The sequence below is a fragment of the Procambarus clarkii genome, chromosome 31 (genome assembly GCF_040958095.1).
Source record: "Procambarus clarkii isolate CNS0578487 chromosome 31, FALCON_Pclarkii_2.0, whole genome shotgun sequence".
In the NCBI taxonomy this organism is placed as follows: domain Eukaryota; kingdom Metazoa; phylum Arthropoda; class Malacostraca; order Decapoda; family Cambaridae; genus Procambarus; species Procambarus clarkii.
In genome coordinates this window covers 16820508-16847146 of record NC_091180.1, presented here as the reverse complement: position 1 = coordinate 16847146, position 26639 = coordinate 16820508, and the positions used below count along the sequence as shown (strand labels likewise).

Genomic DNA, 26639 nt, shown 5'->3' with positions numbered 1-26639 from the left:
AGCGTGTGTAAACTTTCTAGTTTACATTAGTCTTGGGCTATGTTTAGGACTACAGTATACTTGCCAGCTGTCTAGCTCTTGTGGTGGCCTTAATGACCTCCCAGAGGTTGATAGGCCTTAATGACCTCCCAGAGGTTGATAGGCCTTAATGACCTCCCAGAGGTTGATAGGCCTTAATGACCCTCCAGAGGTTGATAGGCCTTAATGACCCTCCAGAGGTTGATAGGCCTTAATGACCTCCCAGAGGTTGATAGGCCTTAATGACCCTCCAGAGGTTGATAGGCCTTAATGACCCCCCAGTGGTTGATAGGCCTTAATGACCTCCCAGAGGTTGATAGGCCTTAATGACCCTCCAGAGGTTGATAGGCCTTAATGACCCTCCAGAGGTTGATAGGCCTTAATGATCCTCCAGAGGTTGATAGGCCTTAATGACCTCCCAGAGGTTGATAGGCCTTAATGACCTCCCAGAGGTTGATAGGCCTTAATGACCTCCCAGATGTTGATAGGCCTTAATGACCTCCCAGAGGTTGATAGGCCTTAATGACCTCCCAGAGGTTGATAGGCCTTAATGACCCTCCAGAGGTTGATAGGCCTTAATGACCCTCCAGAGGTTGATAGGCCTTAATGACCTCCCAGTGGTTGATAGACCTTAATGACCCCCCAGAGGTTGATAGACCTTAATAATCCCAAGAGAGAGAGTAATAGGCGTTAATACCCCTCCAGAGGTTGATAGGCCTCAATACCTTTCTAGATGTTGATAGGCTTTAAGGCCTATCAACAAATCAAATCAAAATTAATAATATGATGATTAAAGAAATGTTTTATCGAGCAAATATAGTTGACGATAATTTCATGCATGATAGTTTCATTATTTGTTATATTTGCTAATCCCATATATCTAAAGGATTGGATTTTTTGTCTAAGCATCAAATAAGATCAATTAATTCGTCTCAGAAGCATAACGAAAAATACCAATCTTGTTTCAAAATAACCCGAATGGGAATGTCATTTATTTTTTGCTTCCCTAACATAGGGTATGAGATTACATCTAGTTTTGGTAAAGTTTTTTCGTCATTTTGAATTCCATTTGTGTCGTAGCTTAGATACACACAAGGCAAATTCATGTGGAAATGTAATATAAAAATTTCATACAGTAATTTGAAATGATTGAATTCGACACCAGCTTCGTTTTCTTTTATAGTGAAGGTGAGACAGATTTCTCTAAAAGATACATCCTTTTAGTCTAGAGATTACATCCAGACACGATAACTGTACAGCCTCAGACGCCACACCCAGACCCAGACCCAGACGCCAGACCCAGACCCAGACCCAGACGCCACACCCAGACCCAGACCCAGACGCCACACCCAGACGCCACACCCAGACCCAGACCCAGACGCCACACCCAGACCCAGACCCAGACGCCACACCCAGACGCCACACCCAGACCCAGACCCAGACGCCACACCCAGACGCCACACCCAGACCCAGACCCAGACGCCACACCCAGACCCTACCACTGGCACCACTACAAATTCCCATATCCCAGCACCACACCCATCACACGCCACCCCACCCCCCAAAATACCACATTTAGATCCCACCACAAAACGCAACCCCTCAAATTCAACACTCTTGCAATACACCTACCATACGCCACACCCTGACGCCACACCCAGGACATGGCAAATACCATCGTTACTCATTAGAAAAAATATTAAAGTTCTTGCGAGGCAGGATCAGGTATAACATTTGAGGTTTAAGGCTCATGCTCGGTGATATGTAAAAAATTTTTACTGTAAATTATATAAAATATATATAAATGTAATAATTTCCCCTGTAAATTAATGTAAATATAATCTCTAAAGTTGTAAATCATTTAAAAAAAATAAGTATAACATTTAGGGGGTTTAAAGTTCATGTTTTGTGATAATATGAAACACTTGTTTACTGAGAATTATACTACTGTATATGTAATAGAGTATTGCCTTGTAAAATGTATGTATATATGATTTATATTGTATTTTATTAGATAAAGATAACAAAAATATCATCGGAAAGTCGTACACTCAGACACCACACCCAGACACCACACCCAGACACCACACCCCAGACGCCACACTCAGACACCACACCCCAGACACCCAGACACCACACCCCAGACACCAGACCCCAGACACCCAGACACCACACCCCAGACACCCAGACACCACACCCCAGACACCCAGACACCACACCCCAGACACCACACCCCAGACACTCAGACACCACACCCCAGACACCACACCCAGAGCACCGCCCCACAGAGCACACACACACACCAGAACAACACTACAGGTTGGCGACAAGTGTAAAGACATGAACCAGGATTCTCCAAGCATTTAGGCAACTACTTGCGAAACCTTTTCATCTTTCCTCATTGATGGCGGCCTTGTTTACATTGACTAATGTAAACAAGGCTTTCTAAGCTCATAGGCTACGAGGTTGTTTATAATAACACAGACTAAGCCGTCATGATTAAGGAATGATGTACAGGTTTCGTAAGCGGTTATGTAAAAGCTACGTTCATAGAAACCTTATTTATGGATGTAACGAAATATAGGAGAGAGACGTTTGGGCATGTTTCCTTCCATCTAATGCCTCTATTCACCAACAGTAAATAGGTACCTGAGAGTTAAGTCAACTGTTGCGGGTTGCATCCTAGGGAAGGTTGACCTAAGGGCACATTACACCTGATGCCTCTGTTCACCTAGCAGTAAATAGGTACCCAGGTGTTAGACAACTGAGGGTTGGGTCCTGGTCAACAGGTAGCCTGGGCCCGCGGGAAGCTGGATAAGTGTAACGGGTTATATCCAAAATTGGATTAGTGACCGCATGGACAACCTTATCCTGATCCAAGTGATACTGAGCAGATCTAACATATGATTCTTGTCCACCATAATGGCATGGTTTGGTGTTGAGTTTCAATCATGTTAATAATAATAAAATTAATAATAATAATAATAATATTTTATATAGGAAATGTACTTACATAGATGCAGAGTTACAAACATTCTGATTATTTATGGGCAGAACTAGTACATACATATGTTAATCTCTAAAGAGTTACTTAAGTCGTCACATCCTTATTCTGACCAAGCAGTAAGTATACTTTAGTCCTACCCATAGTCCAGGACACATACAGAGAAATCATGGTATACATCTTTGGGTATACATCCGCTGGTCCTGGTGGTATCCAATATGTGTAGATCAACAATGACTCGAAAGTTTTAATAACAGAAAAGATATAATTGGTTTATGAGAACGCTTCCCACTGACCTACGAGGAAATGCGGACAGTAGGAAGTGTTAAGTTATAAGCCAGCGAGGTCTCCGTCTCCCAAGTTGTCGTACAGAATTGAGGCAGGTTAAGGAGTCTGGCCTGATAAAAATAGTCCATGTGGACGCTTACTTTTAGAAAACGGGAAATTGTTGTAACGCTCTAATTATAGAGAACGGAGACCACAACACAAAACTTCCGTACGAAGTTGTTATTGTATTATACTTTAATAAATGTGTTTCTGATAGTCAATAACTTCCTTCACTGTTGGCCAGGGTGGGGGGTGGTGGGGAGGGGGGGGGGAGACAAGCATGGGGTTCCTTTGTCTGAGCTGAGAACACAAATATATGAAACTGTGGAAGGTAAATCGGTCCTTACGAGGCAGCTGCTATATTTATCCACCCAAACCCATTCAAAAGAACAAAGGATACCGCAGAAGACTCCATTGACACACAAAGTAGTTTCCAACCATCACCCACGTGTCCAACCCTCACCCACGTGTTCATCACCCACGTGTTCAACCATCACCCACGTGTCCAACCATCACCCACGTGTCCAACCCCTCACCCACGTGTTCATCACCCACGTGTTCAACCATCACCCACGTGTCCAACCCTCACCCACGTGTTCATCACCCACGTGTTCAACCATCACCCACGTGTCCAACCCTCACCCACGTGTTCATCACCCACGTGTTCATCACCCACGTGTTCATCACCCACGTGTTCATCACCCACGTGTCTAACCCTCACCCACGTGTTCATCACCCACGTGTTCATCACCCACGTGTTCATCACCCACGTGTTCATCACCCACGTGTTCATCACCCACGTGTCCAACCCTCACCCACGTGTTCATCACCCACGTGTTCATCACCCACGTGTTCATCACCCACGTGTTCATCACCCACGTGTTCATCACCCACGTGTTCAACCATCACCCACGTGTCCAACCCCTCACCCACGTGTTCATCACCCACGTGTTCATCACCCACGTGTTCATCACCCACGTGTTCATCACCCACGTGTTCATCACCCACGTGTTCAACCATCACCCACGTGTTCATCACCCACGTGTTCATCACCCACGTGTTCATCACCCACGTGTTCATCACCCACGTGTTCATCACCCACGTGTTCATCACCCACGTGTTCATCACCCACGTGTTCATCACCCACGTGTTCATCACCCACGTGTTCATCACCCACGTGTTCAACCATCACCCACGTGTTCATCACCCACGTGTTCATCACCCACGTGTTCATCACCCACGTGTTCATCACCCACGTGTTCATCACCCACGTGTTCATCACCCACGTGTTCAACCATCACCCACGTGTCCAACCCCTCACCCACGTGTTCATCACCCACGTGTTCATCACCCACGTGTTCATCACCCACGTGTTCATCACCCACGTGTTCATCACCCACGTGTTCAACCATCACCCACGTGTTCATCACCCACGTGTTCATCACCCACGTGTTCATCACCCACGTGTTCATCACCCACGTGTTCATCACCAACGTGTTCATCACCCACGTGTTCATCACCCACGTGTTCATCACCCACGTGTTCATCACCCACGTGTTCAACCATCACCCACGTGTTCATCACCCACGTGTTCATCACCCACGTGTTCATCACCCACGTGTTCATCACCCACGTGTTCATCACCCACGTGTTCAACCATCACCCACGTGTCCAACCCCTCACCCACGTGTTCATCACCCACGTGTTCATCACCCACGTGTTCATCACCCACGTGTTCATCACCCACGTGTTCATCACCCACGTGTTCAACCATCACCCACGTGTTCATCACCCACGTGTTCATCACCCACGTGTTCATCACCCACGTGTTCATCACCCACGTGTTCATCACCCACGTGTTCATCACCCACGTGTTCATCACCCACGTGTTCATCACCCACGTGTTCATCACCCACGTGTTCATCACCCACGTGTTCATCACCCACGTGTTCATCACCCACGTGTTCAACCATCACCCACGTGTTCATCACCCACGTGTTCATCACCCACGTGTTCATCACCCACGTGTTCATCACCCACGTGTTCATCACCCACGTGTTCAACCATCACCCACGTGTTCAACCATCACCCACGTGTCCAACCCTCACCCACGTGTTCATCACCCACGTGTTCATCACCCACGTGTCTAATCATCTTTTTTTAGGATTTTGCGTCAAATTTAAAATAGTTGGCCGTTTTGTTTACAAAAAGTATGCAATTTGCTGAACTTCAGTTCAGTTATGTAATGCAACTCTCAGTGTCATATATACGCCGAGGTGTATACTACTTCTAGGTGAATGAACAGTAGTTTATTTTAACACTGAACAACTGTTAGTAAGGTATTGTTGTGGCTGTATTAACCGTTCCACAAATGCGAACAGGCTTGAATGGTCCCCAGGCATACATGCAACTGAAAACTCCACACCCCAGAAGTGACTCGAACCCATACTGCCAGGAGCACTATGCATCTGGCGTACAGGACACCTTAACCACTCGACCAACACGACCGGACAAAAGAGGATGGTATCCGAGGCTAATTCCCCATCCTCCCGCCGGCACTCTGATGGTAATCTTGGTCATGGTATTTTATCAAATCACCTCATTCTTTGGGGCACACGTGAGGAACACAAAGTGCCCCAAAGAATGAGGCGATTTGATAAAATACCATGCCCAAGATTACCATCAGAGTGCCGGCGGGAGGATGGGGAATTAGCCTCGGATACCATCCTCTTTTGTCCGGTCGTGTTGGTCGAGTGGTTAAGGTGTCCTGTACGCCAGATGCAGAGTGCTCCTGGCAGTATGGGTTCGAGTCACTTTTGGGGTGTGAGTTTTCAGTTGCATATATATATAATATACGCAAGAGCACAAGAGTTCTTACATTCTTGTAAAGCCATTAGCACGCATAGCATTTCGGGCAGGTTCTTAATCCTAATTTTCCCCGGAGTACGACTCGCCGAATCGTTTAACAACCAAGTGTTTAAGGCTATTATTTTGGCCTTAATAACCCTTCCGTTGTTGGTGAACCTAAAGCCGTACTCCTTCAATTATCAAGAAGTTTCGGTCCCAAGTATATACTCTTAAGTATAGCATTTACTTATAGGAGAAAAAAAACCCACTCTAAATACACAGAATAAAGACTGCTACCTTGCCGACACTCAGACCCAGATCTCGCCGAACATCTCGCCGGCTCACACTCTTACACCACACATCAGGTCGCTATGATATATGAATGCAATGGCGCGATATATGAATGCAAATCATTTTGAGGCACTGGAGTAACTTGAACAAGCAATCTCGTGCCTCCCAGAACATCCCAGTGAATATAGTGGAGTTCCGGGTTGGTAAACTTTTGTACCATCGTGGCCCAGTAGGTTAAGGCAGGTGTCTTAACACCAATGTCTATGCGTACGCCAATGTGTAATCTTCTATTATAGTTGTATCTGTCGATTATTTGAGCGTTGTTTGCCAGGATATCTTTTGTGATGAACTGGTTATGTATAGAAAATGTATGTTCTTTGATGGGGCCTTCCTGTTTATACATCGTCTAACACCTTGGAAGAGATGTTGTCTTGCCTATATACTGAGATCGTTGGGGATAACAGCCTCCCCAAGTGGGCATCATCACTGTAACTGTCATAATTACACACAACCATCATTACTGTAATCAAATTCATTACACACGACCTTCATCGCTGTAATTATCTTCACTATACACGATCATCGCAAGGTCCCCTCCCCCCGTCTAAGCACTGTACAGGTTTTAGGAGGTCTTAACACTTATGAATCTTAGTGAGGATTAGTAACTAACTATAAAAAGGAAGGCAGCCTTAGTGAGAACGAATCTGGTTATTTTGCGACGTTGGAAGTTGGTTTAGGGACTTTTGGCGTCCTGGGGAGCCCCAGACCCTAGGCTAGGGGTTGGGAGCACTAGGCTAGGGGCTGGGAGCACTAGGCTAGGGGTTGGGAGCACTAGGCTAGGGGCTGGGAGCACTAGGCTAGGGGTTGAGAGCACTAGGCTAGGGGTTGGGAGCACTAGGCTAGGGGCTGGGAGCACTAGGCTAGGGGTTGAGAGCACTAGGCTAGGGGCTGGGAGCACTAGGCTAGGGGTTGGGAGTACTAGGCTAGGGGTTGAGAGCACTAGGCTAGGGGTTGGGAGCACTAGGCTAGGGGTTGAGAGCACTAGGCTAGGGGCTGGGAGCACTAGGCTAGGGGTTGGGAGTACTAGGCTAGGGGTTGAGAGCACTAGGCTAGGGGTTGGGAGTACTAGGCTAGGGGTTGAGAGCACTAGGCTAGGGGTTGCGAGCACTGAAATTAATGAGAAACCTGACCTCTAAGTGTACTTTTGACGCGTGAGTGTATACAGCGCGTAATACAATGTTTCCAGTGTATAATACAATGCATACGTCTCATAATACAATGTATCCAGCGTATTATACAATACATACACTCATAATACAATGTATACAGCGCATAATACAATGTATGCAACGCATAATGCAATGTACTCAGAGCGTAATACAATGTATACAGCGTGTAATACAATGTATCCAGCGTGTAATACAATGTATACAACGCGTAATACAATGTATCCAGCGAGTAATACAATGTATACAGTGCGTAATACAATGTATAAAGCGCGTAATACAATGTATACAGAGCAAAATACAATGTGTACATTTCATAATACAATGCATTACATTCATCGCATAATACAATTCATACATCACATAATACAATGTATCCAGCGTGTAATACAGTGTATCCAGCGAGTAATGCAATGTATACATCGCATAATACAATGTATTACATACAGCGCATAATACAATGCATACATCGCATAATATAATGTATACAGCGCGTACTGCAATGCATACAGCGCATAATACAATACATACAACGCATAATACAATGCATACATCGCATAATACAATGTATACAGCGCATAATACAATATATGCATGAGATAATACAATGCATACATCGCATAATACAACGTATACAGCACGTACTGCAATGCATAATACAATGTTCACCTGACAATAAATAAATACCCGAGATTTAGGCAACTGTTGTGGGTTGTATTGTTGGGAGGTCAGATGCTGGCCTCGGGAGACCTCCACGTATGACGCCAGTGGAACTCCCGGTTGCAATTCTTTTGCCATGTCGTGTGGCGTAGTCGACTAAGGGCAGCGTCTGGGATCATCCCGGGCGTAAGTTCGAATCCTCATCACGGCCCTTGTGGATTTGTTCAGGCCTCGAGAGACCTCCACGAGGCTGCGGGCCTCCTTATCCTTCAGTGTTGTACTAACAGTGAGTAGCAATAGCCTAAGCTACTCCTTCCTTGTGTGATGTATTGTGTCATGTCGATAAACTTACTCCAATTTGTCTCCTCCAAGACATGTTGGAATTGGTCTTGTTGAATTTGGTGGTTATACAAGTTGTTAATGTTTTGTAGGAATATTAGTGGATACTAATGGTAACTTGTGATGTGATGTGATCTTAGAGAGTGTAGGTGAAGCCTTTCTCACATTGAGACCATAACAGCTCCTCAAGTCTGACGACATTCTCTAAAACTTTCTGAAGAGTTTCAGGTTAGGAAATATAGGTCTTTTAATAAAGATTATTCTTTTCTTTTTAGTAACAAATTATATTTTTATTTTAAAGTATTATATTTGGGTTGTTAACCTCTTTATTTAAAACTCACGAAGGTATGTAATTTTGTTCAGTGTCCTCAAAAATTATTTTATTTTATGTTTTTATTTCGGCAAGGAAATAGTTGGTCTTAATATTCCTTAAATATTATTCCAATTTGAGTGATAATGAGATGGTGTTTACGGCGAGATCAATGGAGGGGGTCACGGCAACATTTGTTTCCCGGCATTGCATCAGTACCCTGGACGACCTGCCGCAAGTGGGTCTGTGTCGACCTTGGCTGTCGTACATTTGTCGCCCGGTGGCGGTATGGGAAAGTCGTTCGGGCAAAAATGGTGTTTGTGGCTGTATGAGCGGGTCGGTGGACTCCAGGGTTCGGGAGAATATGGCGCGTTGATGGCATTCCTAATCGAAGGAAGAAGGAGTGAGTAGAATTGAGAAAAGAGACCTTGGCCGTTTGCCCGTCGTCTATTGTGGTTGTGCGAGCGAGAGTTGGCCAGTTATCGTGAGGGTCCTGGGAGACGAGGAGTGTGGCGTGAGGAGTGTTCATCACCGTCACATTTACCCATCACCATGAAGGAATGGGTCAGGTTGTTCAGTGATGTGGTGGTGCGGGCCTTCTACGGCACCAGGACCGCCACCCCAGCTCCGCAGGAGGATGCCACAAAGGCTGTAGCTCCTGCGGCCTTGTTGGGAGCATCAACAGATCGTACGGCACAGCAGTTTACGGAGGCGTCGCTGCCATTAACAGGCACCACAGTGGCGGCGTCGCTGCCTCAATCAGGTATCACAGCTGTCACTTCCCATCCACCCTCATTGCCACCCAAACCATCAGTGACTCCTAGAGTGCATTCTCACTCACCCTCGAGCACGTCAGAGATATTCCCCTCACTCCCTGTCACTCAGGTGCCCACACGAACTTCTCCTGCCGCACAGGTGCCCACACAATCATCCCCAGCCGTTCAGGTGCACAAACAATCATCCTCTTCCACCCAAGTGGACACACAATCGTTCCCAACTGCTCAGGTGCGCTCTAAATTGTCTCCAGCAACTCCGGTACCAACACCGGTTTCCTCAACTCCTGTTGTATCCGCTCAAGCACCTTCTGCCCCAGTAAGAATACCAACACAGGAGAGTCGAGTTGCCTCTCAAGCTTCCCCAGAGTCAGCGACGCTGACAGGTGGATGGTCGACATCTACAGTGTCCAAATCGTCTCCACAGGCACGAGAGAGCTCCTATGGCGATAGAGCGCAGGATAGAGGAAGAGGCAGTGTGAGGGGGCGAGGCTGGGGCCGTGAGAAAGGCGGCAGGAAAGATTCCAAAGGGAGTCAGCATCCTCAGGGACCCTCACAATCCCCCAACACCCGAAACTCCAATTCACCAGCTCCTTCTCGATCGAAACGACCTGGTTCGTGGCGCAAGTGGCCAGGGGCAATATCTCGATCCCTCAGTCCTCGTTCATCACCACAGCCTCCGTGTGTGGACGAAGATGGGTTCACACTCGTTCAAAAACGCATAAAGCCAGGTAGGCCTCCACCCAGCTACACGACCAGCATCCCAAACGATACGAAATACGTTTATGGTGATCAAGAAAGCAGCGACAACACTGTCCTTGCAAGTGACTTTGTACTGGAAGAGGAGGACTTTCCGGTCATAGAGAGCGCTGCGATCCTTACAGGAAGCCACCGTCCAGGAGCGTCACGATCCCCGTCGATTCACGAGCGACCTGTCTCATACGAGTCAGGAAACCGTAAACGAGCCTCAGTCAGCAGCCAGAACGACAACCTTCATCCTCCAGAACAGGATGCAAGACAAATGTCAGCTCTCTCTCAGAAGCAACGCACTGGAGCTGAGAAAACAAGCGCTGGTCAGCTGAGCACACCTTCGCCGTCATGTGTTACACATGACGTCACTGAAAGCGTCGGCGAAGTAGGTAAAGGCGCCAAGTTTAAAACAAAAGCCAAACGCGAAAGTAATTCGAATCGGAACAGCGCACCTTGCCTCGTCGGTGATGTGGTCAAGGAAAACATAAATGTAAAGGAAAACGACTCAAATAAAAAGAATGATGTTAGTGAGGACAGAGTTGTCTCTAACCAGGACGTGCTGCTCCAGAGCCTCGCTAACAACACCGGTGAAGTAATGTCAAGAGGTCAGGTGGAGCTCCTCGAGCAGGTCTGTGTGGACGTCTCTGGCGTCACTGCGCCCAGTGCGACGCACGAGTCACATTCAGCAGCTCAGACGACAACCAGCTCGACTCCCGTTGAGATCACAGACGGAGTTTCGTCTGAAAATCTAGAACCAAAATCCAGAAAACCCAAAAAGAAGAGAAACAGAAAGTTGAACAAATCTGAGAGTCGAGACGGTAGTGAGGCTTTAGTCACGCAAGGCGAGCCTCAGGTGGTCGAGTCCTTAGACACGTCTCAAATCATGGAAATGTCTGGCTACCTGATGGATCATTACTGCGCCAAGACCAGCTGGAAGGCTCACCAAATCGGAAAGGATGAAATGACCCAGGAACCACATGTAAGTACCGAACTAGAAAACACAACTAGTAACGAGTTAGGTATGGACGGTGATGTTTGTAAATCATCAAAATCCGAACCATCTCATCGCATCTCTGGAGATGAGACCAACATTGCTAGCAACTCGAGAGGTCATGAAGTCGACATTCCTCCGCCCGTACAGGACGCAACTGTCATAAATACTCATGCAAGTATATCAGTCCCTAAGAACAGTGTATCCAACTTAACCACTAAAAAGGGTCTTACTGAGGACCTCCAGGTAGATCAAAGTATAGGAATTGAAGCACTGACGATGAACTGTATATCTGAGAGCACTTACAATGATGACGAGACTAATGATAACGACTATGTCTTCGTCTCGGCCGGGGATTGTGTTGCAAGTGGAATTAAAGATGTGATGAACGATAACATTAACTTTAATGTGACTACCAAAGTATCCCCTGAAGCTCCAGATCCTGATGACATACACGACCAAACACGAATGAAGAAAGAGAAATCATCTTTTAAATGCTCTGACAGTGAGAAAATGACCTGCCAAGAGTTACCGGCTGGATCTGAAGGGATAGAAATTCGCCCTGTAAATGAAACTCTACCAGCCACCACGATGCTTCTGGATGAACAGACAGAAGATAAAACTCTACCAGCCTTTGCGATGCTGTTGGATAAAAAGACAGAAGACGAACCTCTACCAGCCTTTGCGATGCTTCTGGATAAACAGACAAAAGATAAAACTCTACCAGCCACCGCGATGCTGCTGGATGAACAGACAGAAGACAAAACTCTACCAGCCTTTGCGATGCTTCTGGATAAACAGACAGAAGACAAAACTCTACCAGCCACCGCGATGCTGTTGGATAAAAAGACAGAAGACGAACCTCTACCAGCCTTTGCGATGCTGTTGGATAAAAAGACAGAAGACAAAACTCTACCAGCCTTTGCGATGCTTCTGGATAAACAGACAGAAGACATAACTCTACCAGCCACCGCGATGCTGTTGGATAAACAGACAGAAGACGAACCTCTACCAGCCACCACGATGCTTCTGGATAAACAGACAGAAGACGAAAGAGTTCCTTGCGATGGAGACAGAAAGAAATCCGAAGAGCCAACGAACAGAAAACACAATAAACGTAACAAGAAGAAAACTAAGACGAATGAGGGAGACTGGAGTAAACAAGATGATGAGAACAAGATCGAGAAAACTTCTCATAATCACAACGAAGATGACACCCAAGAAAAACTTGATGAGGCGAGAGATACTGAGACGCTGATGTTGACGCACAACGAAGGTGAAGGAAAACAAACTAGAGGAACAGAACTCGAAAGTTTCACCGATAATGGAAGGAAACTGAGAACGGAAGTAGATAATAAGCACAACATTGATAACAGTAAAAGTCAAGACAACTTATTCCCTAAGGATAATACCGGAGACATAGTACAAGACAAAACCGAAAATAATGACAATGAAAAGACATGTGTGACAGAGGCCGTCTCCCATAAAGTTACAGACATAGACAGCTCCCAACACAGGGAAAATACAGTAATACAGCAAACTACACAGGAAGAGGAGGCAATCACAAGCCTGAACCCGTCCACATCAGGCAAGACAGACGAGATGGCAGTCCTAATGGATCTCATAGCACAGAAAAGGAACAAAATCCTCTCTCTTCAGAAGGCATTAAATAAAAAGAAGACCGCACCAGAACTTCAACCCAGCCTGGAGAGCCAAGGCAGCGAGAGTGACGAGGAAGACCTCCACAAACAACACGATTCGAAGACTGGCGACGATGGTCCCCACGACGTCAGAAACTCGGTGGCTGGCCATAGGGCGAGTCCAGAAGGGGCAGAGGAAGGGAGGCTTTGGGTACTGGAAACTGATCCTGTCACCACCACCCACACACTCTTCAACAAGAAGGTAGACAATAGAGTTGACTATGAGGCCGCCGCCCTGAAGGATGACACAAAAACAGAAGTTGATGTAACGGAGCCAGGCCACGGCTGCCAAGTCGAACGTTGTGATGCCGAACACGACGAACAGGCGAAAGGGAGAAGAAAAAGAGAAAAGGAGAAAATCAAACACAGGAAAGAAGATAGGTACAGAGGAGAGGGTGAGCACTCAGACAGGTCACGTCACGGTGATAACACAACACGAGAAAGGGAAAATAAAACGAAATATGAAACGGAAAATGAAAAAGATGAAGACACCTGCCAACAACAACAGTCAAGTGAGGCTGAAATAGATACTGAAAGCACCGTGAGTCGCCACGACGTAAATAAAGCAGACATAAGAGTGGCGGTCGAGCAAAATAAGACAGAAAAAACAAATATCGCTGATGAAAAGGAAACGAGAATAAAGCAACGAGAAGATACATGTACAAAGCAAGAAAATGAAGGAAACCATGAGGAGGAACCAAATAACCCCATGGAACTAGAACGGATTAGAAAAGAGGAAAAGAGAGAGAGGAAGATGAGGAGACGTGAAGAGAAACAGAGACTAAAGCAGACCCAAACAAACACTGAGCAGGACCAAAATATAGCCCAGGAGACGGTGGAGGAGGCAGAAGCAAGGAGGGAGAGGAGGAGGAGGAGAAGGAAGGAACGCGAGACTGAGGAATTAGAACGTCAGAAACTTGAAAGAAAACGCAGTGATTGGGCAAACCCAGTGGACGAGGCGCCAGAAGTGTCCGAGTCACAGCCAGTCGTGGAGCTCACCCAGCACGCTGCTTCGAACCCTCACGTTGCTGCTGCAGGTGAACCTGTCGACCTACCCAACCTTGCCGTAGTCGACCCCGACGCCTATTCTAACAGTCACAAAGGTGGTATAGACAGTCCTGATACTGTTATTGATCTTGAAACTCCTCCAGAGGATTTCGAGGCTTCTTCCAAGGCATCAGAAACTGCTTCAGAAATCACGACTACTGAAACTCCCGAGGCTTCTGAAGACACTTTTTTACACAGCACCATCAGCCCACTTGCTCTGGCGAGGCTGATGAGAATCAATGAGTTGTTGGAGCTTCGAAGCAGTTACCAGTCACCGGAGGAGAGAGAAGATACCTCCCAAGACACAGTGAGTCAGGTGAACGACTCTAAGACGCGTGAGTGTGATGCTAATGCCAGTGATGACGTAATGAAGACGACTCAGACTGGAGAATATTTTAAAGATGACGAAGAAAATTATGGGAGTCGTAGACGGGAAACAGGAGAAAGGAGAAATAGAATATCTAAAGAAAATATTGATGAGGAGGGAAAAGGAGAGGTGGAGCCAGTACGAAGGAGAAGGCGTAGGGAAGATGAAAGGAACAAGGAAGAGGAATCACCAGAAGTCTCCAGTGGATTCCAAGGCTTTAACATGCTCAAGACATTTGAGGAATTGGTCAGTGAACGGAGAAAAAGACGAAGCAAGCGACTGGAGGATTCGGAGAACCAAGAATCACAGGCAGAGGAAAACTCACTACGACGAAGACGCACTCGCATGGCTGAGGAAAGTGGTGGAGACGGAGAGTCTCAGACGGGTGGTAAGACCACCACTACTGCCACTCCCACGGTGAGAAGACGTCAACGGCCTACACAAGACACCAGCCAGACGCGTGACTCCCAAGCGGACGAAGTCAACAGCAAGGATTACGAGGAGATCTTCGCCCGGAGGAGACAGCGAAGGAGTCGAAGGCTTGAGGGAGACAGTAGCCAGGTAGACGAGGATCGAACCCTTTCCCGCCACTCCCACGACTCACAAATAGTCAACAGCAACAGTGAATCCGACAGACAATACGAAGAAATATTCGAGAGGAGGAGACGCATCAGAAGAATGAGATATGCAGAGTTACACAAGTCCAGTGAAGAGGAACAGAAGCAAAACACAACTCGTATTTCGCCTTTGAGGGAAGATCAAAGACCTCAGTCTCCCGAAGTATGCGTTAGTGGCAATGTCAGTGACGAGTTGATCTCCTTCGGTACCAAGGAACTTACCAAACTTGACGCCAGGCGGTCGCCTGTTAAGAGTGATAGTGACTCTAGTGACACGGAAGACAGTGACGACAGTGAAGCGAGTGTATCAGATCGCAAACTGAACGAGAGGAGTGATAGTGGTGGCGACGGAGGATTTAACAGCGAGAGGTCTCCTGAAGATCAGGTAAGGAAACCATTATGTCTTTCGCTGCCCCTAAGACCTCCCCCCCCCCTCCCTGCAAGTTGCCCAACCTGTTGTTAAAGTAGATAATAACATGGTTATGGTTCGTTGACCAGACCACACGCTTGAGCTACCTCATCCCTTTGTGTGTATTTTACCTCAATAAACTTATTTCAATTTCAATTTCACTAGAAGGTGAAGGGACGACGACGTTTCGTCGTCCACAATCGACTTGAGAATGGTCCAGGACGGGCCGAAACGTCGTCGTCGTCGTCCCTTCACCTTCTAGTGTGTGGTCTGGTCAACATACTTTAGCCACGTTATTGTGACTCCTCGCCTGTACATGGTTATGGTTCTTCCCGCAAATGGCTGTACAACACAAATTGTATTGAAATGTTATGTCTATGATCCTGAGATTTGTGTAAAATTTTGACTCATTAATTTTTTTTTATTTTTATTTAAGAAAATACAATATAAATCATATATACATAAGTTTTATAAGGCAATACTACATTATAATTCTCAGTGAACAAGTGTTTCATTATTACCGAACATGATCTTTAAAACCCCTGAATGTTATACTTATTTTTCTTTAAATGATTTACAAAAATTGGAGATTAAATTTACATTAATATACAGGGAAAATTATTACATTTATATATATATTATACTCATTAATGGAACGAAACCACAAGAAAATATATAATGTGATTAATAACGTTGAAGTTTTATAATTGTTATTAGTATAAAGTAATCTTTAATACTGGAACGAATATCAAATCGTGTAAAATAGAACGCAGCAGACAGGAAAAACGTCTGCCGCGTTCTGCCGCATATATATATATATATATATATATATATATATATATATATATATATATATATATATATATATATATATATATATATAAACTCGTCGGTATATTGAGCGTATTATGGTCTTTCACGAATGAAATCAGGAACTGGATTGCAGTGTCTTTTTAACTAAGTATATTTCCAGTGGCCGTGAAATAATGTTACTGTGTTGAAGCAACAACAAGAGATTTGCAATTGCAAGAAGTGCATAATTGCACAGATCATGCGTGACCTACTATAAGCAAACTTGAGAGGTTTAGTTAAAATTTTGGGTACTAGAAAATTCCGGGTGAAATATTTTGACATCTCGTGAACAAGGGGATTAGAGATAAGATATTTAATTGTAAACTGTTAGGAATCTAGACATAACTTGTTCAAGAGAATTAGGCCGGCAACTTGTAATATTTTTAATCCCCAATTCTGTATTCTGAACTATGTCAGTTGGTTAGGTCTTGAAGACTTGAAGCGCAACCACTGTTGGGTTAGTAATTTAGTTTGTTCTCTCTCTAATGTAGCCAATGTAATCCTATGGGACAAATCTTGTAATATATCCAAGGATATATTTCCTTATACTACCTCTTCCTCTTGGGATATATTTGTTTCGAAATTCAGTTTCACACTAGTCAGTTTTTATTATTTAAAAACTCTTGTCTCAATGAAGCCTAGCGAACTGACAGAAATTACGCACTTGATCTGATGGAAATAAATAAATACGCACTTGATCAAAAGTTACATAATAATGTAAACTAGAGTTAAAGATGCAGTTGGTTCACATCTTAATATTCTCGAAACTTTAATTTGGTGTTTCACTAAATTTTGAGCCGCTTAATTGGTTAATATTAATTGAAAATAAAGAAGTTAGCAATTATTTAATATTAATAGTTATGTTAGTTACTAATTAACATGCTTCTAATGATTAGTTAATAATGAATGCATTGTTAAGAACTAACAAAGTTACATATCTCTATAATTTATGGCTAGTGGTCCCTACAGGAATAGTTTGAGAATCAAGCTAGAAGTGCTCTGCTCTGGGTCAGCCTGTCGTCAAATTTGGCACAGCTTCAAGGTCTCGACAGAAACCAGAAACCATGCGCAGTATTGCATATCACTCTGGCTTGATTCATCTCCGTTTACTAGATTTTGGATGTAATTAGTCCTGCAATCACTGAATGTGGGAATAGTACTCATGTGATCTCTCCTCTATATGTTAGTTCAGTGTTAGAATACGCAGCACCGTCAAAGAACCCATAACTGAAGCACAAAATTAACTTGAAAGAGTATATGGTTTGTAAGACGGCTAGTATTATTCTGTAATTACGAAGACAACGCCATGAAGACAAGTTTAGGGAATTCTACTTTTCAATTCTAGAGTCCAAAAGCATTGGGGATATGATCACCTTATACAAGATACTGGGAGAACGAAAGGTGGTTAAGAATAGGTGCAACAGGGGAAATAATGTTTTAAATGAAGGCTACGAGGTTGATCATACATGTTTTCACTGAACTACTGCGAGAAGTAATGTAAGATGATCGTGTCCTAAATTATTATAGATGCATCATTAACTTTCAACTTCAGTGTTGGCTTCACTGACTTTAATATATCAAATTGTAGAAAATTAATGTACTGTATAGAAGGGTTGAACACAGCACAAAGTTCAAAAACAACATGAAAAAGCACAATAGAGTTTAAAAAAAAACAACTCTATTATTATTTTTTTATGGTTAATATTAGAATATCGTGTTAACGAGATTTATCACATCCGGATTTGATAAAACATTCTATGGTACGAGCAGTTTGCATGAAAACTTCATCTCCCCGATGACGGCACAACCTAACCCAACCCAACCCAATCTTAAGAAACCTAATCTTTCTAACGATATTACAGTACTGTCAATTAAACACAAGATGTGAGCGAAAACGAGAATGTGTTTTGGGGTTAGCCTTTTCTTCTTTATCTAATGAGAGATATATTACTATTCCCTCAGCATCAGAGAGCGGGAAAGGCAACACCTAATGCATTCAAGCGATCGATTTAGCCTTATGTAGCCTAATGTTTTATTGCTATATCATTCAAAGAATAGTTTTTTGTTATTATTAACACATTTAGGTACATCTGCATTTGTGCAGCTACCCTAGACTATATGAAGGGGAGTACAGTGTGTGCCAAAAAGCTAGCTACGTGATGCTAAAAATCCCCATCACACAGGATGGTTAGTCATACAGAGGCATGTGATAAGTAGTCTGCACTGGCAGACTCTGGGTGCATTATGAGGATATCATCATCAACACAAGAGTGAATAAGGCAGCAGTGATACTAAAAGTTCCCATCTCGCAGGATGATTAGTCATACAGGGCCATATGTTCAGTAGCCTGCACCGGCAAATTTTGGGTGTAATATGAGGATATCCTCAAGAATACGAGAGTGAATAAAGTAATTGCAAAGCTCCAGGTACCTCATGCCAACTGGTCTGAAAGGTCTAATAACTGGGCATTCGGTGATGTTGTGCGGGAGATCGTGCCGCAGTTCCTGCTCACAGAGTTTGCAACTGGAGTGCTCAGGATTGGGAGATCCGTCACCTGTAGCCACCTGCCACAGGTAACGGTAACCCAACCTGATCCTGGCAACCACTGTGTCGCACAGTTTGGTGGACGTTTTGTGCTGACCATAGATATTTTGGTTTCAGACCTGAACAAATCATAGCTTTTAATACTAGTACTTTCATGTCGTTGGGAGGCAGTAATTTCTTTCCTATCAGACCTGAGTTTTGGACCAATACAGTTTTGACAGCAGAGATGGGGATACCTAGATCTAATTCAACTTCATCTTTGTTACACGCTAATTTAGTTGCAATGTCTATGTCATTATGATGGATTATATTTATGTGTGAAGGTATCCATACAAAGGAGATTCGAGACCCTTTACTCTGTGCAGCGATTAGATCATTTATAATTGGTAGTATGAGGGTCTTGTTGTCGATCTTCCAGGAGAAGTTTTCGATTGCTTGAAGAGCAGACTTTGAATCACAAAATATTATTCCTCCTCCAATGTTTATTAATGTACTGGTAGCTAGTTATAGTGCCACTAGTTCTGCTTGTGTGGAGGTCAGCCAGTTGTTTAACCTGACACTGACAGTCTTTGTGCAAATATTATTTCTATAAAACCTACATGCTGCTGCAGTCCGTCCAGTAAAAGATTGGACTGAGCCGTCGGTGTAGACACAGTACTCGTGAGATCTTAAATCTTCTATGGGGGAGGTAATTGTTTCAAGTGTGACAGCTTTGAGAAGAGCAAGATTCTCATTACCTTTCTTGGTGACAGACGGGTATGTATGATACTTGAATGGCGGGGCACAGATAAAGAATACTCCCACAACTCTATTTTTTCACTCTTAACTGCATATTGGTATATAAACTTATCAGATGATGAATTAAGCAAGCATTACTGCATCAACAGTGTCAGACTTACGATCCAGTTAATTAAAAGTTAGTTTATTAAAAAATCGAACATTATTGTTACACAGAATGTTAAGTGCTAATTCATTAAGTCCTGACAACTACCGAAATCACTAATCAGCATAAATTCATAACTGGACAGTATGTTAAACCCCAGAAAAAAGTTTAGGATTAGGGTAAAATCAAACTATATTCGCTGTGAAATACACTTAAAGGTGTATTTTCTCACTACAAAAAAAAATATTACTTTTATTTTAAAGCTCGAATAATAAACCAAATAATTCGGGAACCAAGAAATGTTTTTTTTATGTATTTGTGTTTTGCAGGGATATACCTGCATGGCCCCCTAGGCCTCTGGCTGGCCTGACGTTTGCTTGGCGGCCTATATATATGTTAGGCTCAAGAGGTCTATCCCACTCTTGAGCTGCTCTATACTATTAATTAACTGCAAATCGAATACAAATGGAAACTAGGTAAGCCAAAATCTCTACGGATTAATACTAAACATAACAAAATCAGCGTCAATAGCAGATACAGGGCCTAGTGACTGCTGGAACCCATATACCAGACGGGTGAAGATGATGTCATGGGGACCCAAAAGCTTAAGCCTTGCTAGATTAGTAGACACAACACGCCCGAACGATCGGGACACATATTTACCAAATATACAACTGCAATAAGTCCACTACGGGCTCACCATAGCCCGTGCTACTTGGAACTTTTTGTTCTAGGTAGCAAATCTTTAACAAGAACAACAACTGCCATAAATTTACATTATAAAAACAATCAATTCAGACTCTGGCAGTTGTTTCTTGTGTCAGTAGGACAGAGAAGAGTAGAGGCGCAGCTTGGCACAGCTCACCGGTGTAACCAAGACGAGGCCAACAGTACCCCTCGCCCCAGCTGTCCGTGCCAGGGTAGGCATTCCTTCACGTGGTCGTCTCCATCCTTCCCTTGGGTGTGAGGGGAAAGTTTCTTGGATAAGCCCATTTCACGTTTATTATAGTATACGATATAATTTTCTTTGCGCCAACAGAAAATAGTTTCTATATAAAGTGTATTATCAAAAAATCACTCAAGGATTCATGTATACAGAAAGGTATAGCCAGCTTCACGGTATATACACTGAGTTTCATTTAGTTTTGAAAGATTTTCAGGACTAAAATATACCTGCTGGTTGATTAGTAAGTTATTGTGGTGGCTTAACAACCCACCCGGGTTTGATAGGCCTAACCTCAACACCAAATGATTGAAAATCAGCATATATATACCAATTGACCGATTGCTGTTTTACATAGGACATCCGCACCTTATACCAATATTGGTGGAGTGGTAAAAATTTACATATATCAAGGTTTTCCTATGTATTTATAATTTGTTATAAAAAGAACTAAAGATTAGCAATGTGACTATAAACTGTAAATGTTGCCACGAAGTCAGCAGTTAACGCGGATAGGGCGATAATTTATTCCCTTATTATTCAGCTCTTATTGTCGCTTGTTTAAATTTGTGTATACCTTATACAAGGTCTTTTAAAATAATACGGTATTATGCATTACAACTCCAAGACGCTTGGAACTATAATAAAGAAGTATATCTGATCAAGGGCATACTATGTAAGTGTTTTACTTATTTGACTTCTTTCATGGACAATGAAACGAGGGTTCAGCACATTCACGCAATAGAACTAATCTCCGTACAACCTACTCCATCTTCATACACATAGGGTACATAGAAGAACCATGGTTCTAATGTATAACAATGGTAGCAGAGAGTTATATATATAAAGTTGTATATATAGACTTGTTGTATAGTACAAATGTTGTACTCAAAAAGATAGAAAAAATAATTAAAATCATATTGGCAGAACACCCGGAGAAAAATAAGATAATAACATACATTATGGTTTTCGAACAGGAAGATCCTGTTTAACAAATATAGTTTCCTTTCCATAATAGAGCTACAGAGATTTTACAGGAAAGAGACGCGTGGCATTTATCTGGATCTGTGAAAAAGACTTTCGAGAGAATCTCACACAAGAGGTTGTAGTGGAACATACTGGAGGGGCGACAGGGAGACACGGATGAAAAATTTGTTGACACAAATGAGAGCAGTAATCAGCGGCCATGTATCAGACTGGAGAAATATTACTAGTGGATTACCACAGGGCTCAATTCTAGCACCAGTAATGTTCATTGTCTATAACTCTATATAAATACCCATCCATGACAATCTCCAGTACAACGGACACACATCACCAGCAATGAGCGTTTTTCAAGATTTAAGTAAGAACTGTGTTTTATACCTGATCAACCAGGCTGTGACTCATACGTCAGGCTGCGAGCAGCCGCGTCCAACAGCCTGGTTGATCAGTCAGGCAACCAGGAGGCCTGGTCGACGACCGGGCCCCGGAAGCACCTCAAGGTAACCTCAAGGTAAGGTACTCAGAGAAACAGAGTAGTTTGGTGTTGGGCTTGAGGTCTAACGCCCTTCAGTGGGTTAATAAACCCATCACACCAGTTTTCAGTTGCACAGAGTGTGCACTAGTTTTGATCAAAGTCCAAGACTGTAGGAAATTATCTGTATGCACTAAAGTATAGCTTTTACCTGCAAATATATATATATATCCCTTTAGATAATCACGTTTTAGTATATATATATCCCTGTTGACTGAAGTAATTTGTTTCAGCCGCAACCATGTTTTCACACGCCCATAATATAAATATTTGCTATAATATAAAATTCCGACGACCCCTGCAGCTGTGTTGACTGTTCGACGGTAAGTCATCTAGAACACATGTCTGGACTTCAAAGCAACCTTGCTAAAAAAAAGTCAAACCATTTTTATGACAATAAAACCTTAAGATCTCTCCATTTTTACAATATTTAAAGTGTCCAGTATAATTTACACAAATTATATAAACAAGACTTTACATGAGGCATACACCACAAAGTGTACGTACCTGCTTCTCGGTGTACATACACAAGATTAAAATAGTCCTGAATTATGTTCAGGACTAACATAAAATTAAGCTCACATAAAATGGCTTAAAGCTAAAAATGTTTTATGTTAGAGGAGCTGATATGGAACAAATCAATTGGTGTTGGACATGAGTTTAATACATGTTTGCGTGGTTCGTTTTCTTCAAATAAACAGAGGTCAGTCAGCAAGTATTAAATGATGTTAACATTTCAACTATTACGCATCTCTTAGGGGTTCCAGGCTCCTTGCCAACCACGCCCGTGGGAGTGTTATTCGTAATGCTGCCAGCCACCGGCCCGTTATTTGGAATGACTCAAGCATATATTTCCGGCTCTAATTTACTTCTAATTACTTACGGGCTATTCATGCCAGTGCCACCTCTTCAGTGGCTTAATCGTTATCAATCGTCAATCAATCTTCCTTCTAAATTCATAAGTTATACTTTTAAATATTCAATTGAATAATAGGAGTTCATATCGATTGTCATACGCGTATGAGACTCTGTATACACTTGAGTTTACTTTGGGTTTGAAATATGTTCACGACTAAAGTTTACTTTCTGGTTGGTCAGTAAGTTATACTGGTAGCTTTAACTAACCTTCAGAGATTAATAGGCTTTAATAAAGCTTTCGAGGTTGATAGGCTTTAGGCTTAAAACCCAACACCGAAAAATACATAATATTGTGTTTTTATTATTATTATTATTTTCAACCACAGACGTGGCCACACATTTACAATGCTAACTAGAATATATACATTTTCTTCTGTCCTCCATGGACAGGGTGAAAGATTTTTCAAACATACAGTTCAGAGATTTATTGAACAACCACAGAAGGTGATTGTAGTGCTTTTAAAATGTTAGGCTAAGCTACATACGTAAATACATAGATACATAGATTTATGATGCATTAATAATATTGTGTATGGATGATCTGGTACACAGCCCATTATGATAACAACTTATCGAGAAAATAATATTGTTCTTGAGTTTTCATATCAGTATTGATTTGCTGTCTCTTGTTCTATGATAGATTGTAATTTTCCCAGTACTGTCTCAAGATAGATTGTAGTGATCTCATCATTGTTCTAGTATAGATTGTAATTTTCTCAATATTATCCTAGGCTAGACTGTAATTTTCACAGTACTGTCATAGGATAGTTATGTGAAAATATCAATTTCAATTTACAATATCAATTTCAATTTACAATATCAATTTTGATATAGATATAGTTATCAATATCAAAATATCATAGAATAGAGTGCATCTTGTCCTATTCCGTCTCAGGTAACATTCCAATATGCTATATCTTGTCGTAGAATATATTTGTGTCTTACCAAGTCCTATATTTGATTTAGATCAGCTTTATATTCCTATATTTGATTTAGATTATGTCGTAGGTTAGACTACGCCTCACCATAGCCTTGACTCTTAAGAGTCTAGAGAGTAACAAAGTGTGGTGTGGCCTTTATTAACACTACTACTGTATAATGTTGTGCTTCATATTGTATGCTGTATTATGCTACCTTCATATTCCATATACAATACTCATATTTTTATTTAGCTTGGGAACAGAACAGTAAATCATTAAGTACATTCTGGTAAAGTAATACCCGAATGCATTTAATGTTTTTATTTTTAAATCCGCAACAAAATTTAGGATAAAAGAAAAAGTTCAGTAAATATATACACTGACGAGGAGCTGTAGGAATATCCACAGTATATACTTAGTGTATACACTGCGAAGATGAGCAGTAAAAATCCTCACAGAACATAGCAATCCGTCCTCCTAATAGAGCGTCGTATTTTGAAGCATACTCTATTTATGGCCAAAAATCGTCGTACTAGAAAATGGAAGCGGCTGGCGAAAGTGACGTACTGACCCATTTTCTGTTTTGGGTCCTCTGGTTAATTAGGAGAGGGCATATTATTAGACCAGTTGCTTGACGTTGGAAAACCTTTGGAGGACGGGCTGAACATAGAGCTAATTACACTGTGAAGATGAGCAGTAGAACTCTCAACATTCAGTGTAGTGCCAGAAAAGTGAACTACGAAGCTACAGACGGGGGGAAAAAAAAGGTAATACAATGACTCCTTGAAATGCGCCACAAATTACGTCTCAGAGGAGCATGTGGGTCCCCACATTAGGAAGCCAGTTATGGGGCTTAAGGTCTGCGAAGCCTACTCTGTGCTTAGTAGATATTTAGAGGTAAGCTTGGGCGATTAAGCGCAGTGGATTTTCTCGTCTGGTCCTTGGCAGCCAACTACCCTGACAATGTCTGAACGATAGTATGTGCACTTCAAACACTATATTCAGTCTTATACAAGTTTACAGCTCCGCTCCTGAGCCAGGTAAGTACACTATGGGCTCACCATAGCCCGTGCTACTTGCAACATCTGCTTCCCAGTAGCTGAATCTTAACAGTAAACCCTTCGCTTGAAAATCCGTTCATTTCAATCATTGAATTTATTTTCCATTTTCGTGTAGCCGAGTCTGTTTTCGATCGCCGTATTTGTATTCGTTTTGCGAAAGGAAACATAGATGTAATAATATTATAATTCGCAGGTTACATGGTTATTCTGATACAGAGAATGTTGCAACAATTTAAAGAGGGAATTACAATTCTAGTAATATTATACACATGTTTACATCAACACACAGGTTAGCGAGGAGGAGAAGGTAGAGGTGCTGGCACGCCACGCTCACACAACACAGTAATTAACCACACGAGACGCAATAGCCGCGCTTAGTAAACACTAGGCTAAAATGATGCTTATAAACAAGAATATAATATATTATATACAGCAATATTCAACCCATACTCTTATTTGGATCGTTCTTTGTGTAACTATGTAGACCATTATACATATATATTGACGTAATAGACAATTAAATAGTAGAATTTAGTACTATTTACTTTATAGTCGGGGAAAATAATGCCTTGTATAGCACATATATGTACAATATATACATCGACTTGAGAATGGTCCAGGACGGACCGAAACGTCGTCGTCCCTTCACATTCTAGTGTGTGGTCTGGTCATCATTGTACAATATTAGGTCTCAGAAAGTGTATATTAGGCCTTAGGTTAGATTAGGTTTTATTAGTAACATAAATACAAAACCCTTTCGAGTTTGTTCCAATTAAATAGTATAAAATTCTACTTTCTAATTGTCCTTAACGTGGACAAACTACGCGGATATGTGGTAAACGTGTTACTAATCATTGAAAGATGTGGAATGTATAGTTTATAAAAAAATTGATTCCACATAACTTTAGAGTTAGTTTATTTAAATTTTATTTGAATTTAGGCTATTGTCACGAATCTTACTAAGATTCTGCCATGACTCTCGATATTACATATTACTTTATTGACGTGTTCTCAAATTAATATTGCGTCCAGTTGTATGATTCAAGAATTTGTATATATATATATAACATAGCATGCTGTGTGGACTGTGTAGTGTGTGTGAAGTATTTTGGTGTTAGAATTCGCTGTAGTTACTCCGTGTAGGCGGGTGACCATATTTGGATATGGCCGGTGTGATTGTTGTCAATCGAGTGTCTATAGTTTTATCTTTATTTATTCTCATGTTTGGTGGCCATATATTTGTATGGAATGTTATACCAGTAATTACTACTCTTTAGTTTACAATGTTTAATTATTAGTGCTGCATTTGTGGTATTAGAATTTCCA

At 42.4% G+C, this 26639-nt stretch overlaps 1 protein-coding gene across 9 annotated transcripts in view; it reads left to right on the top strand.

The window, feature by feature from the left end:
* Window positions 1–9492: 9492 nt before the first annotated feature.
* The window catches only part of Fhos (Formin homology 2 domain containing), a 256586-nt gene continuing 239439 nt past the window's right edge, over window positions 9493–26639 (top strand). For 6 of the 9 annotated variants that reach the window (XR_006772912.2, XR_006772914.2, XR_006772909.2 and 3 more), the window contains exon 1: window positions 9494–15652. Coding sequence is in view for 4 of the 9 variants with exons in the window: in XM_069334410.1 (XP_069190511.1) it covers window positions 9575–15652 (6078 nt within the window). In the remaining 5 variants the exon portion in view is untranslated. Of the gene's footprint in view, window positions 15653–26639 lie in introns of all 9 variants that reach the window. The other 3 variants (XR_006772910.2, XR_006772911.2, XM_045743098.2) reach the window with 2 other exon arrangements.